Genomic DNA, 15,309 nt, shown 5'->3' with positions numbered 1-15,309 from the left:
AGACCTGAGCTAAAATCAGTTTGATCCCAGTGTAGGCTCAGCACAGACCTCTGAGGCCTAATAACTGAGCATGACTCGGATCCACTGAGGGGAAGAGCCAATATGGAACAAGGACTCTGATTGCAAAAACATCAGAAAGAGCTCAGCTTAACGGGACTGACTGAAGCATCAAATGACCACCATGATCATCAGTATCATCCTTACTATAACATGACAATAACAGGCATATATATATACATATAGTATAAACATATACATATACAAAGTATATTTGAGATTCTTATCTCAAATAACTAAGATAACTTATTATTCTTAGCTCAGTTTATGCAGGCAAACCATCACTCCTAACACAGCTCACACTTTCTACTTCAATGCAGCATTCTTTGCAAAAAGTGGGACATTTGGCTATTTCAAAGCTTACAGATTTGCTTGGTATTATTGATGTGACACAGCAGCTCAGATGACATCATACTCTAATCTCCTTTCTAATCAACACAGGCCTTATTGAAATAGTTAGGTCATCATAAGGTCATAGTTAGTTGGTTCAGACATTCCACTCACATGAAGGCCCGTCACTGTCCCATGATGTCTAAGCTCCAGGGTTTAATGTTAATATAAACTCAGACTGTCAGAAATTAAATATGGGTCTGGTATTTTTTAAAAAGCTCTTTCTTGTGTTATGCGGCAGATCAAACAAAGACTTTGATTGTACTCCCAGCTGTTGTCATTTCTTGAGATATCTCAGGACATCTTGAGGAACGTTTCATACTATGACATGTCAGTAAAACTAATAGACTGCTGTTAGTTATAGGATGTCTTTGTAATACTGATGATGTCAAATGACCTCACAGCTGCCTGGGTTTTCACCTTTATGTCTCTACCTTGACTGTTTACTTGAAGAATCTGCAGCGCTCAGCTTTTTATAAGGTCACACAAACATCACACAAATGCAGCACCGGACTTTCAGTGCCCCGGGCAAACTCACCTCCCACCACCCCCACCCCATCCTCAAAAAAACTTTATTGTAATTGCTATTAATCTTTTACATTTATTGGATTTGTTATTAACAATAACACAAGTAAACAACTTAGCAATCAAAAAATACTAATAAATAACAATCAGTAAGAGAACATGGTATGTTCAAATGAACAAATTTCACATTCTTCCTGTTTTTGTGCAGTGCCCCAGATGACTTTTGCCATTTCATTTTCTCTTATTCTAATGTTCTCCATGTGCTCTATTTTTCTGAAAGGCTAAACAAAAATAAAATAAAATAAATATAATTGTTCCCTCTGGCTGTACCTTACCTATACAATACCTTCACTATACAATAACCAGAGGTGTGGATTTGAGTCACATGACTTGGGCTCAAGTCATAACTCGACCAACAAATTCAAAAATACTTGCAATTCATCAAAGACACCAATGACACTTGACTTCACTTGGATTCCAGCCTTTACTTGATAAGGTCACCCAAGTCAATTTGGGAAGATAATGTTAAAGACATTTTTTCCAATATGAGATGAGTTAAAAACAAGACAGGACAGAAACATACAAAATTCATTCTATTGTGGTATTGGTTAACAGTGCTATGAAATTGCAATACTGGCAGTACTTTTTTTATAATTAGGTTTAGTCACACTTGCTCTAAGAAATTAATAAGAGCGTTCATAATTTGTTATAAATTTAATGCAATATTATTATGTTGTTAAAATAACTTTACATTGGCTGCAAAAGACTTAATTAGAACTCAAAATGCAATGTTAAGGACTTGGGACTTGACTTGGGATTGGTCAGCCTTGACTTGTGTCGAGACTTGCCTTTGTTGACATCGGTCTTGGCTGTCTTGACCTAGGACTTGCCTGTCTGGCCCTGGATCTCGACTCTGGATTTGCCTGTCATGGCTCGGGACTTGAAATGGAACTTGAGTGCAAAGACTTGAGACTTACATGTGACTTGAAAAACAATAACTTGGTCCCACCTCTGACAATGACTGAAGTAAATCTGATGTAGTCTAGAACACCGTATGCTGGCCTATCTACACACATACGTAGTGCAGTCTCTATATGTAATATGACAGCATAACTCAATAATACATTTGTATTGAGCTTGTTAGCTCATACACTAACAAGCACGTACAGCTATATTAGTCAGAGGTTTTTATTGTTTCTATTTTAAAGCATGCTAATTGATTGGAAGCCAAATGAGTGAATATATTTAAAGAGGATAATAATATGTTTTAGGTGCATTTATCTTCAGTGAGCTCTGGTGAAACGTAGCAGCAATATGTGGCACTTGCTTTATTACTGTGGCAGTGGAGCGCTATTATGTAAATTCTCTCATTGTGAATATGACTCATTTAATTCATAATGCCCATTTAATGTGCTACTACACATTGTTAGATCATTTACAAGAACACAAATGAGAAAGCCTTAATAAAAGACTGATGTGCAGTTAACACAACTAAGGAAGCAGTTTGGCTGAAGACATACAAGAAGTAAATGTATTTTTGTTTAAGACACACAGTCTTTTATCAGTCTTGTGGTTCACCACAAGTGATACGAATACAATAAACTATCTTTAGACATATTTACATTGCATCCATTATACTGTAAATAATTCCTACATGTAAAGGCTATATATACCCCATAGTTTCAGTAAAGCATGTTGGTGATTTGCTTTAAGGTGCTGTCCACACATTGGTTCTGGGATTAAGCATAAGGGCTTAAATTCAAATGCTGTTTCAGATGGTTCACAACCCTGCACAAATATATTTCTGGAGAAAACGCTGAATGTGTGCTGACAGCGCAAAACGCTGTTTGTCAGCATCTTCAATACAGAATTACGAGCATGAATTTTGCTGAGTATAGACCAAAATGAATCACAGGTGTCAATGAAGCCAGCAACACAACTCCTCCCTTAATTAAAAGTGACGGTTTATTAATGTGTTTACCTTGTTTGTTTCTGTTTTCCTTTAGACAAGCATGGCTCGAAAGGGGCAAGTGTGACTCATTTTATTCACAAGAGTGCTGCCATCAGAGAGTCAGAGCTGGCTCATTTGTTACTTTGGCCTGGCAGGCAAGTATTTTTTTTATGCTTGGACAGGATCATCATTGTCACTTACTTACCCTTGTTTAACTGGGGAAATCCCAAACTAAAGAAAACAAACTGCTGAAGAGCAGACCTGAGAACAACAGGTGAAAAAAAAGGCATGGGTGAATTATAAGACAATGGGCCCTTGGGCACAGATATGAAAAGAGCCAAACCACCTCCCCTTACTAAGTAGCAAGGCACAGAGACTTTATGGTGGTTTTGCATCTCTTGCATGTTTTTGAGGATTTACGTCTCTTTATGGCATTTTCTATTGTTTCTCGGTTGTTTTGTGTAAAGCTCCGATACCGTAAAAAAAAAAAAAAAATCATGTCCGATCCTAAATGAACCTGCACAGTTTCTGTCCAAGCCTGAACCATGGCAGCAGTTTTGGGCCTGAGACCAATTAAAAAACACAGGGCATCTAATCAGAGCTCTTTTGTGTCACTTTAAAATAATTGTGTGTCCTTTTTGTCATTTTGTGTATACTTGTGGTCATTTTGAGTCTGTTCTTTTCTGGTACTATTAATTTGACATTTGACATTTTGCAAGTTAGGGGCGCCCCTAAAACTCTGGGCCCCTGGGTCTGCCCGTTCAGTAACACATCCATGGAAATTGTTAGGGACATTTGCAAAAAAAATATGCAGACATTATGATCATTTGTTTATAACTGCATAATATCTACATATGGTGGTGCATTAGCATGCAGTAACACACGTGTTACTGTTGTACTGCATGCTCCACATGTCATGGCCCACTAGACTTGAAATGAAACATATGACATGAAAGAGCATCTTAAGACTCAGTGATGGCTAATAGGCTGATATCTAACAAACCATGAATTTTCACCCTGCAACATTGCCGATATATTTTAAATGAGCGATAATAAACCAAATGTGATTATCAAAATTTGTTCGCAGAGCTTTCCCGTTCAATAAAACTAGACATTTACAGGCTTGCCATTCATCATCCTGCTAGTTTTGCTTCTTTCCTTCTCTCTGATCTTCAGTATGGCCTAAGGTCAGCTCAGGTGACTGAGTGAGATAGTGAGAAACATTTCACGATCTAGCCATAAAAACAACAAAGCGGGATTAACAAAAGCCTCCTTGTTTCCATGTTACATGCATGTTTGGGATACTGCATTCACCTAACACTGACTACTGTGTGTTTGAAAAGGTCACTATACTGCATGTCAAACCGGTTGTCAGGAAAGCATTGTGCTTTACTTTTACAGCCAGCGCCCTGACTGTGGAGGCTACATGTGCATGTGAGAAAGCAGGGTGAGACAGATGCAGCAGCAGTGTGAAGCAGTGGGCTGATGTTTCCTGAGCTGTGGTTGAGTCGACCGATGTTTCCATTAAGCACCGCGTCGTATTTCAGCGAGGGGGGCTGGGGCTGCTGTGAACCGCTTTATTTTCCGATGCCTCTGCAAGCTGCTTTTACAAGTAAAGACAGGACCGGATAAGGCAGAGAACCTCCTTTTCCGCCGGCTCAAGACTTTGCTCACCATTTTTAACTTTGAAGACAAGAATCGTAAATTGTGTAAAAATGGAGTGTGGTTTTTGAGGAGGTTTTGAAAAGCACATATTTTCTTTATTACCAATTGGGGCATTTACTTCTAGCGGTCTCCAGAATGAACCCGTGTGCAGCTAGCCGGCACAAGGCAATGTCACATCCGGTCAGACATTTTTCAAAATATTGGTCTCATTGGACTAAGATACTGAAAATGTACTTAATGGTAAACTTAAAAGTAAAAATGCAAGGGGTTGTGGGGGGTGGTATATACCTGTATATGTAGCTACAAATATTTCCCCTTGAGCCTCCCTGAGTGACTGGGGGGAAATGCATGACCCTTCCCTTTCCATAAATAATTAACCATATTTTAAGGTTTTTCAAGAAAAACCCACTTGCAGGTATTGGGGTTCTGAGGGTATTTAAAATAAATACAAATTACAACCATTTAAAGTTGAATGCCCCTCCCCTAAGTTAAATTCAAAACATAACCCTCTCTCTAGTGCTTAAAAATGATTTGAAATGCTCCAGCACAACCTACTATGACTTTTTTCTTTACTCATCTGTTACTTTGCACCCAGAGTTTGGCTCTGTTAATTTTGTTCTCTCTGAATTTTTCTATGTTTTGTTTTATTGTAAAGCACTTTGCTACTGTGTTATAAAGGTGCTATATGAATAAAGTTTATTATTAATATCATTATCATAAAAACAAAAGACAACTGAGATCAACCAATCAATCAGACTTTATTTGTATAGCAGTTTTCATACAAATAAAACACAAAGTGCTTTATACAATAAAACAAGAATCCCCTCCAACACACACACACACACACACACACACACACACACAGGCACATGGGTAAAAAAGTAAGACTTTGATGAGTTCTTATTAATAACAGAAACTGAGGAAACGCTACCAAAAGTGAGAAAAGACCAGAGGCAGGATAAAACCTATAAATAAAAGATATAAACATAAATAAATAAATATAATATGGATAATAAGTAAAATAAATAAATAAATAAAATGTAACGAATAGCTGATAAAAAGTAAATAAGAGGATAACAGAACAAATAATAATAGACAAAGAATATAAAAATAATACACCATCTAGTAAAACAGTTAAACAGACTAAAATGTATAAAGTCAATTAAAAGCCGAACTAAAAAATGTAGGTCTTAAGTTTGCTCTTACAAGCTAAAAATGATATCTGCAGTTGTTTATTCTTACTTTTATTCATTTATTTACTTTTATCAACGTAACAAATGTCACAGTCTTATTTTGAAGGCTCGATTCTTACGTTTTCCGGTCGCGCTCTGCAGTGTTTTCTCAAAACTTGACTCGTCAGCGTGATAGGAGGGGACGATCCTGAAGCGAGCTCGTTTCTGTCCTGACGTTCCCCGCCGGAGAAAGTCCTCTGGTTCCGATGAAAGAACTCAGCCGTAACTCGGGGTGTATTTCATAACCCGGGCCAACCATCCTCCCACATGCGCTGACACGTCTCCAGATATTACACACATCCCGTCGGGTGACGGAGGGAGCGTTTACTCGGCTGGTTTGACATATTGTGAATACATACAAGAGACGCGCGGAAGGGGGAAGATGTTGCTGAAGGAGTACAGGATATGCATGCCCCTCACAGTCGAAGAGGTGAGTTTTTTTTTACTCCAATTTTAACTTATATGAGACATTTTCCACCACGACTGAGGTTCACTGTTGTTCAGACAACTCTCACAGTTAAAGCGTTGGCTTTGCTGTCCCAGACATGTGGCAGGAGGCTACACGGAGTGTGTGAGAAACATTTAAGCGATTCACATGAACTTTAAGCATGGACCATACTTTTCGTGTTTTGCCTTCCTCTTCCTCTGTCGATTGTAAACAATCCCGCTGTTACACCAGATTGTGTGATCCGTGAACCAGACCCTAACCCCCCCAGCGACTTAGAAAAATCAACCATTTTTTTAAGCGTGTCTGGTACTGAGCCGATATGAACATGTAATTACCTTTTTTTGTTTGCTCACAAGCGCAACGCTGGACTTCGAGAATCCTACTTATAGCTTTTTTAGGATTTAGATTGGTACACTTTACACTCCACCCTACGAATCATTGTAGTCAGTTAAAATCGATTACAAATTGATTAGTTTCTATTATCTGCTGCCAGAGTGATAAAATAAAGTGGTATCACCAAAACCTCACTGATAAGCACGCTAGAAGTCACACTTTATGGCCATATGCTGTGGTTCCAACACTGCTCCTCTTTCACCTAAATTGCATTCCATTAAATTCATTGGTTGCACATGATGGCACCAACACACTGCAGAGCAGGGGTCTCTGCACTTAATGGTGTTTTGTACGACTGACAGTTGCAATCATGCTGCGCTGATTGATATCAGAAAGAAAGGACCATTGTCTGTATTCAGCCAATTTGGTGTCACGACCCAGTCTAAAATTAGAAGGTGAAGATGATTGCTTCCTTGCCCTGACATGCATGCTATATGCAGTATGACAGCACCTTTTTCAATTATCACCCAGGTCATTGTTGTCTTACTCATGGTTTGTTGTGTTGTTGGGATGTGTGGGTGTTTTGTGTTTTTGTGGCTGAGAGTTGGTAGTCAGGTGGAATAATGATCTGGCTGCAGCGCACTGTCTCCACTGATGTCTTGTCAATTCAGATGCTAAGATGAAAACCCAGGAGTGATTTACTGTTGTCTGGAGAAACATCACAAATAAAGCCTAACAAGCAGGGCCTTGGCCAAATAATCAAGGCATTTTTATATTCACACAAAGTTATTTTTTAGGAAGGGAAAAGAGAGAGCAGATAAAAGACGGCAAGACTTCAATTGCTCGGTCTTACAACTGTCTCCACCAATATGTATCCTGCAGCTAACTGCATCGGATTTATGCTCATTTTCCCTGCTTTGTGACGGAGTAGCGCCACATTTAATGAAACTCTTGCCAAGTGGAGATTGAAAGAACAAAAAGTTTATTTATGCCTTTTGGGCGCCAGTGCTACAAGCAGTGAAAAGGCGTTCCACCACTGACTCATGCAAAAACCTGTGGTCAAAGGGAAACTTCATCTTCTAATACATGGGTGTCTAGCTCGTCTTCTTAAATACCTTTGCAGTGTGTGTGTGTGTGAGAGAGAGAGAGAGAGAGAGAGACACCATGTGTGTGAGACGTGTGTGTTATGTGGGTATTTGCATTCACACATGCATTTTCTGTTAAATAAATCAACCTCAAACATTCACCATGTGTGTGTATTTCAAGTCCAGAGGAGTAGTGAGGAGCTTTCTCGTCACGTCCGTTGAACTTGTGAACAGATGGTTGTCATGAGAGGCAAGAACAGTGAGATTAAAGGCTCAGTCTGAAATCAGATTTGGACAAAAGAATTATCCCACCACCAAAATTCAAAATACAGGATTAAATTCCACAATGAATTACTTTCCACAGATGTTGCATGTTGGTTCGTACTTGGACTTAGTTTGTTTCATTATTTGTTTTTTAGTTTATTTTCTTCACCATCTGATACATGTATGTGTGCAACTTCCTGTTACTATGGATTGCTACAGAGAAAAAAAAAACACTTCCTTCACAATACAGGCCAAACCTGTGTGATGTGCTTGTCCAACTTCTAATTAACCCAAAGAACCAGATCAAGCTGCATTCAATTATCTGTTTATCAGCTGATGTAGGTAGTTTTACTGGTTGTGTCTGTGTGTGTGTGTGTGTGTGTGTCCCTTTTTTTATCTTTGTCTTTGTCTTTAACTGAGCCGAGCATTCTGCTGCTCCGTCAGTGCCCAGAGTACACCCTGCGCTCCTAGAGTGTGGTGCAATTATTAAGTGAACACTCTATATACATTCATACATATATAAACAAGTTTTTATGTGTATGTATGTATATATACCATTTGCTTATTATAATCTTGGCGTGCTGCCACTTATAATGAATTTGTGGGAAACCCTTGCATTACATTTGGGGAATAGCGCACTATGACTTGTTCAAGACTCAAAATTTAAGGTTAAGTACCAATGACTTAGTCTCACCTCTGCTGGTTATTTCCAAGCTGTAAGCCATGATGACGCTTCATAAGAACACATATAATAAAGCAAAACAGGATGCTCCTTTGAATTCTTTTGAAATACAATATAATTAGAAGTGAGTTGCGACAAGCTTTTACACAGTACTTTTATCATCTAAAAAGGGGAAGGATGCATTGGTCTCACATTTTAGCAAACGAAGCAGAATGGCCATCTGCTCAGATAAACACTGCACTTTGCTTCCATTTATTTATTTATTATTTTTGAACATTGATAAAGCCCTGTTTGTATCAGTCCCAGGAAGCAGGGCGTCCATTGTTTGTTGACAGTCCCAACTTAGAAAAGAAGCGTCCTTAATGGTCTGGAGGGGTAAACATAGAGGAGGTTCCATTTTTTCTTATCATGGCTGCACACATTGAGCCGAATGTCATCCCTAATCTCCTAAAAGTGGAGTCAAAGTTTCCTGTCTGTCCAATGGGAGAGGAAGGAGGGAATGAAAGGAAGAGTTGATGGATGGAGAGTAAGGATAAGCTACTTGGTGCCAACTGCTGAGGGGTTCAGGGGACAGGGGCAGAGAGGACGGAAAGAGAGGAGGGCAGGAGTGCGGCAGCAGCGGGGAGTTCTGGGAGATTTCTTTTCTGTGAAACTCTCCAGGGTTCATGCGCCAATAGTCTCTGTATGTGTGTGCGCGCTTAGATTTGAAGTCAGGGGGACATGCAAGGTCACGTCTGTCTGTGTATTGTCTTTGAGAAGAGATTGCTGTCTGCTGCTCGGCTGTGCTGCGTCATCACAGACTTACTACCGCAGTTGTTGGCTTGGCTATCCAGGCAGTGTTTATACAAGTTTAACAAACACTACACACACTGAAGAAATCATTTAGTAATACCAGAGAGTATGAGCTGTTCTCTGAGCCGCGATTCTCTGTCCTGTTAAACATTTCTTGCCTGTTTGGGTGTGTGCCTGGCATATTACTGCTGCCTTTTCTCCTCCTGGTTTATCCCCCATTTATACTGCCAACAAATAATTAGAAGTGATTACTTTCGGATGAAACCTTATAAAGGAACAGCCATCAATGGTTTCTGTTTGTGACTGAACAAAAAACAAACAAGTTGTGGTTCTATGCCGTTTACTGTCATTTGGAGTCTTGTTACTGTGAGGTTTCAGTCAGCAGCGGAGACACCGGGAAGTCTCTGCTCGGGGCCAGGAAGTTGTCTTGGATATTACCAGGCTTGCCATTTCCCTGTTGTCATTCTATGTGCTATGATAAACTAACTGCTGGCTTCTCGCTGTAGTTTTATATTTAATGGACACATATGAGAATGGTATCAATCTTGGCACCCAACTCTCTGCAAGAAAACAAATAAATGTTTTTCCCAAAGAGCGAAATTATAAGCTTAATTAGTTAACAATGTGAAAGCTAAGAAAATTCAAAGCCAGGTGTGGAAATTATAGTTTTCAAGCCACAGCACAAGACTTACATGGCTGATTGTTTCTGTCAGCATTACTGACTTGGTCATTCATTTTGTGGTACTTTTCATTTAAATTTGTCCACCCTGGAACACCTGAAATGTAGAAAAATAGGCATCCTCTGATGGGGAGTCCTGCATGAGTTCAGTTTTTCAAACCCACACCTGCAAAGGTCACTGCCAGAACCGATCCCAGGTTTCCCCACGAATATTTGTTATTGTTATTTGTTATTGTTATATCATTATGTTATTTGTTGTGGCTCATCGTGATTAAAACATCTGTCGTCACTTATTGATTTTACATTTTTTTGGAGCTGGACCATTCATCAGGAGCACTATTTTGGAATACACATTACTGTTATGTTATTGAATGCACCACACTTTCAAAGCACAGCGTGCACTCTGGGCACAGAGGGAGCAGCAGAAAGGCAGGAGCAGTGAAAGTGAAATTTAACCATTCATGTGGTTGGTCTTATGTCTGCATCAGCTGCTCCTCTCATCCATCGATCTGATCAGCTCTGACTGGATTGGCAGCTCAATTAGCCACCATGCGCCTCAAACTGCTGCAGAGGGAAAAAACAGTTTGTCTGCACTGCGTTCACAGACCTTCAAAAATGAATTTAGAGAGCGGCACAGAGACACAGCTGCTGCTACACACATATTCTTATTCTGTGGGAAACACTGGCCCCCTTACATGCCGTTATATCCAGGTCAAATCCAGACCCACCCTGACAACTTGATATAAGTCCCACATCCTGATCTGTGATTCAACACACACGCTACACACTTTTCACTCACTTTAAATATTTTGTTTTTACTATATTAACTGCGAGATTGGAACATGCAACATAAATTTAAATCACAGTTATTCTGTAGCCATTTTGGCAGTATCAATCACCATCTCTGTTGCTTTTCACTATGCTCAGGTTGCTTTGCAGAAAAAGAATGTCATCCATAGTCTCTGGTTTTGGATGAAATAACAAATGCAGCTGAGGAAAAGGTTTTTTACTGACTGCAACTTGAGCACAGGCTGTGTCATAGCACTTAACAAATAAATTAAGTCTTGGCGGCTGACAAGGCTAATTGATATAAGCTGATTTTGATGTTGGAAATACTTCGTAATTATTTTCATTTCTGATTTCTCTTGAAAAAAAAACAAATAATATTTTTGTTCTGGCCTGCTGCCTGCCCTTTTTACCAGTTCTGCAACTTTTTTTGCCGGCACCCCGAAGTGACCAGGTGCAGGACTATGTGGTGAATAGGTTTTGAAATTGCAAAAACAATTAAAAACATTACAGATGAAATCACATGCTGCTATTAAGTTAAATGGTCGTTGTGTAATAAGAAAGGCCAGGATGAGTCAGAATAACCAAATCAAGAAATTCAGGTCTGGATAAAGTCTGTAACTTTGAAGCAGTTCAGTCGCAGTGTAGCTTCTGTGTTTGAGTATTAGTTTAAAGCTCCATCTCAGACAAGATTTACTTGTAACTCCATCCAGAACCACTTAGCTAAGAAATAATCATTTTCCCTTTGCAGTCCCTTGGGGATAACGCTGTTCTGTTCTCCTCCTGTGAGCGGGGCCATTCATCAGCCACCGTGCCCATTTTTTTTCCTGGAGAGGATAGAGAGGTGATGCATCACAGGAGACACAGATAGATGTGTTCCTTGTCTTGCTTGTTGTATCTGTTATGTCTTTCACTGATGCAGTAGCTCTAACATGCACCTCCCTGTCTCTGGCTGGTGTGCCCTTTTTTTCAAGCTCACGGGAAAAACGCTGACATCAGCCAACCTTTGGCTGACCTGAGTCACTGTGCATCTCCAGCAGCACAACCTGTTTTCAGAACCGGTATTCATCCTTAACATGGTCTTGGTTCATGAATCAAGTTTTCTTCACTTCAACTTCACACTCAAATAGCCTCGTCTATGAGGAGAAAAAAGCACCGGAGACCACTATAGACTGTGCTCAGACTCACAAAAACCCAGGGGGTATCAACTGAATAAGGTTTTCACAGGGAAAAACAAAACTGACGCAGGTCTTCACTGCAGAAGGCCACACTTTTTCTCTCCTATTAACGGCAGTGACTTGGAGCATAATGACATTCAGGGAAGGCCAGTGAAAAGACACCCATTGAACGCTGAATAGACTGAACATCCATGTGTTTTGAGTCTGTTAGAAGCAGTCAATAGACGGTCTTTCCCATCGGCCGAGGGTCCTGTTAATGGGGTGTCAGCTGGGGCAATAACTGAAGGATTATGGCACCATCTGATTATGAGAACTCTTACCTGCTCTGCTCTTGTTGGGAACATAGGCTGTCTTGTGCATGGAAAACGTTGTACACTTTTGTGTACTTTTGCAGACCTCAGAACAGTTGGTTCAACCCCAGAATTAAAGTTAGCTCCTCTATTCCCACATTGCGTATTTATGAGCATGTGTGCAGTTTTTGAATGAATGCTAAAAAGGTAGCATGAGTTAAATCGCCTTTGAGATCCTTAAATGACTCTTGCAAAAGGGAAGTTGCTCACATGGTGCTGTTGACAGGCTGAAAGCATAGATGGTCTGAGATGGGGATGGATGACTGTACAAATGGGAGGATATGGAGATGGTTGCCTGATTGAATGGCTGGATGGGTGGCTAGAAGGACACTTGAGTTGCTGGCTCACACCAGCATCTTTCAAGGTATAAGCATCTCTGTGAGTGACAGTCCCGCCAGAATTCATTATAGAGAATGGATTACCTTATGATGTATTGATTCCCACATTTGCCAAAAATGACATATAGAATTCATGCACATTAGCAAAACCTCATGTGGGCTCACATGGTGGTTTGATGCACACCTGCAGAGTTTCCCACAGAGGGTGGTGCAATTAATAACTGAATGGTATATATATATTAATAGCGCTCTCAATGAATCAGCTCCAAAAATATAAAATTAATACATGGCGGCACATGTTTTAATCCTGGCAGGCTGCCACTAATAAATAAAAGCGTGAGAAACCCTGCACCTGCATATGCACAGGTCGAATGACACAGTGGACCATTTGTCGAAAAGCAGCTGGCAGAAGCTCAGTCAGCCTGATGTAGTGGTATTGTATTGTAGTGGACCCATGAAGTAGTGTAATAGGATTAGAACTGCTGTGTCATATTATGCTTTAGCCCACAAGAGATTATGTAGGAAAGATGTACGCAGAAGTGTTCATGTTGTACAGACTTTGTCTCAGTCCTCAAGCATAACATTGACAATATGATCCATTTCACACAACATTACCTTTGCATTATTGGGGCATAAAAACAGTTCGTTATTTGAGTGAAATTTGCACAAAAGGCAGTAGAAGGTTTCATTAGTGTTTGCAGTATGGTCTTACATGTACGGTTAATTTATTCATGTAAGAGAGAGAGAGAGAATTTTTTTTTTTTCGGAATGACTGCTTTGAATACGGGCTATTTAACAAGATTGGTTTCCTTTGTTCAATCCTAGAGCATGTTTCCATGACACCAGCACTTCATTTCATGTATCCACAGGATGGTGGAGCTGAAAAGCAGTGAGAACAAACGTGCTGTAACTCAGCGAGGACAGCAAGGTTTCTCTCCGGACAAATCAAACTGGGTTTTTTTAGGCAATGTAATTAAAGAAGACAGTCCTAGGAGGACTTGGTGTTCCTGCATTTACAAGGTGTGATGTAATGAAATGTTACACAAAGTTGTGTAAAGTGAGACTTAACTGACCCCAAGGGGAAATTCTTCTCTCTTGTCGGTGTCCACAGTGGGAGGTTGGGGATTTCGGTCAATTAGGTGGATGTTTGCCAACACTGGGAATTCACCCTTGGATTTCGAGTCTAACTCTAAGCACAGTGATGGCTTATTATACCGTCGTGTTGCCCTCCATAGGGCAAAAAGATATGCCTTAATATGACAAATCAAATCTCTAGAGTATCCAAGCTGGTACCATGACTTTCATTATGATTGGGAAAAAACAAACAAACTGATTCTTAGACTACATTCACACAAATACATTTTCATTTGAAAACATATAACTAGAGACCTTTTGAAAATGCAGCTGACCCCGTTTTAGTTTGGAAACCCCAGGGTTTCATTTTAGTCTGGATGGGTGAAAACTGATTTTTTTTTTTTAAACAATGCCGTAGACACCCACATTTGTTTGAAATTGGGGTTGTATCAGTTTAACAGCTCCCAATCTTGTTTTCTGCTGCTTTGACCATCATTCTCATGTTAATTTCATTAACAGATCTACCTAGTCTTGGTTTAAGCAAAGAAATATCTGGTCTTACTTTTGTGCTCTCCATAGTATTTTTTCTGTGGACAGTCGGCATCCTTTTTACACAAACATGCGCATGCCCAGTTTATGCAAATAGCCATGGGATATGTATATTTTTGCAGGTCCAGGTATGCGGTGCTGGAGGAACTCTTCATGAGTTCTTTTATCCCTCAGCAGGAGTTTGTAGAGTGGTGGTATCCAGGGTGGATAATTCCTCTATAGTTCCAGTCAGAGGTGAGCACATCAGATTGATTGCTGAGAGCAGTGGCTGCGACAGAGGCGGTGAATGCTAACTTCTAGACCCAGCGTGAAAAACCAAAACAAAAAAATGGATAAGTTTCACTTTCACAGCCTGCTGCTCCGTCTGTGCCCAGAGTATGCTCTACGCCCTGCCAGTGTGGTGCAATGCATAACTGAACAGTATATATTCCAATAACATTAATAATTAACGGTCTAGCTTACAAAAATAGAAAATCAATTGGTGGCGGCAGATGTTTTGATTGTGGCGAGCTGCCACAAATAAATAAATATGTGGGAAACCCTGATCAAGATGCATGGATAATTGCTTTATAATGGCATTGTAGCCCTCTGAATGGGAATCAGATCGAATCATGAGGTGCTCACGGATTCCCATCCCTAACGTCCATATCGTTTATCCCAAGCGCTGCTACCCATTCATTCAGAATATTGTTTTCTCTCTTCATGTTTACACCCCTCCCATCCACTCCAGGGTTTGTTGGGAATCAGGAACTGTTAGATGCTGTTTATTTTTATTTTGTGGCATGGGAAGGTGCAAGGCCCTTTTTGCCATCTGGTACACATGACAATGCTGTGATTCAATCAACATCCCATTTACTGCCATTTACTCTTCTAGAGGAAACCATCATGGGCTGTGATGGACCATTATCCACGGATGAGGCCCATTCTCATT

The 15,309-nt window shown here is 40.1% G+C and overlaps 1 protein-coding gene across 2 annotated transcripts in view; it reads left to right on the top strand.

The window, feature by feature from the left end:
- The first annotated feature begins 5,966 nt into the window (after positions 1 to 5,966).
- LOC121941918 (cytoplasmic phosphatidylinositol transfer protein 1-like) overlaps positions 5,967 to 15,309 on the top strand; it is an 87,218-nt gene continuing 77,875 nt past the window's right edge. For both annotated transcript variants that reach the window (XM_042484903.1, XM_042484904.1), the window contains exon 1: positions 5,967 to 6,250. In XM_042484903.1, the coding sequence (XP_042340837.1) occupies positions 6,203 to 6,250 (48 nt within the window). In that variant the 5' untranslated portion in view covers positions 5,967 to 6,202. The remainder of the gene's footprint in view (positions 6,251 to 15,309) is intronic.

This window comes from Plectropomus leopardus, chromosome 4, assembly GCF_008729295.1.
Source record: "Plectropomus leopardus isolate mb chromosome 4, YSFRI_Pleo_2.0, whole genome shotgun sequence".
In the NCBI taxonomy this organism is placed as follows: Eukaryota; Metazoa; Chordata; class Actinopteri; order Perciformes; family Serranidae; genus Plectropomus; species Plectropomus leopardus.
This window is presented reverse-complemented; position numbering and strand designations above follow the sequence as displayed.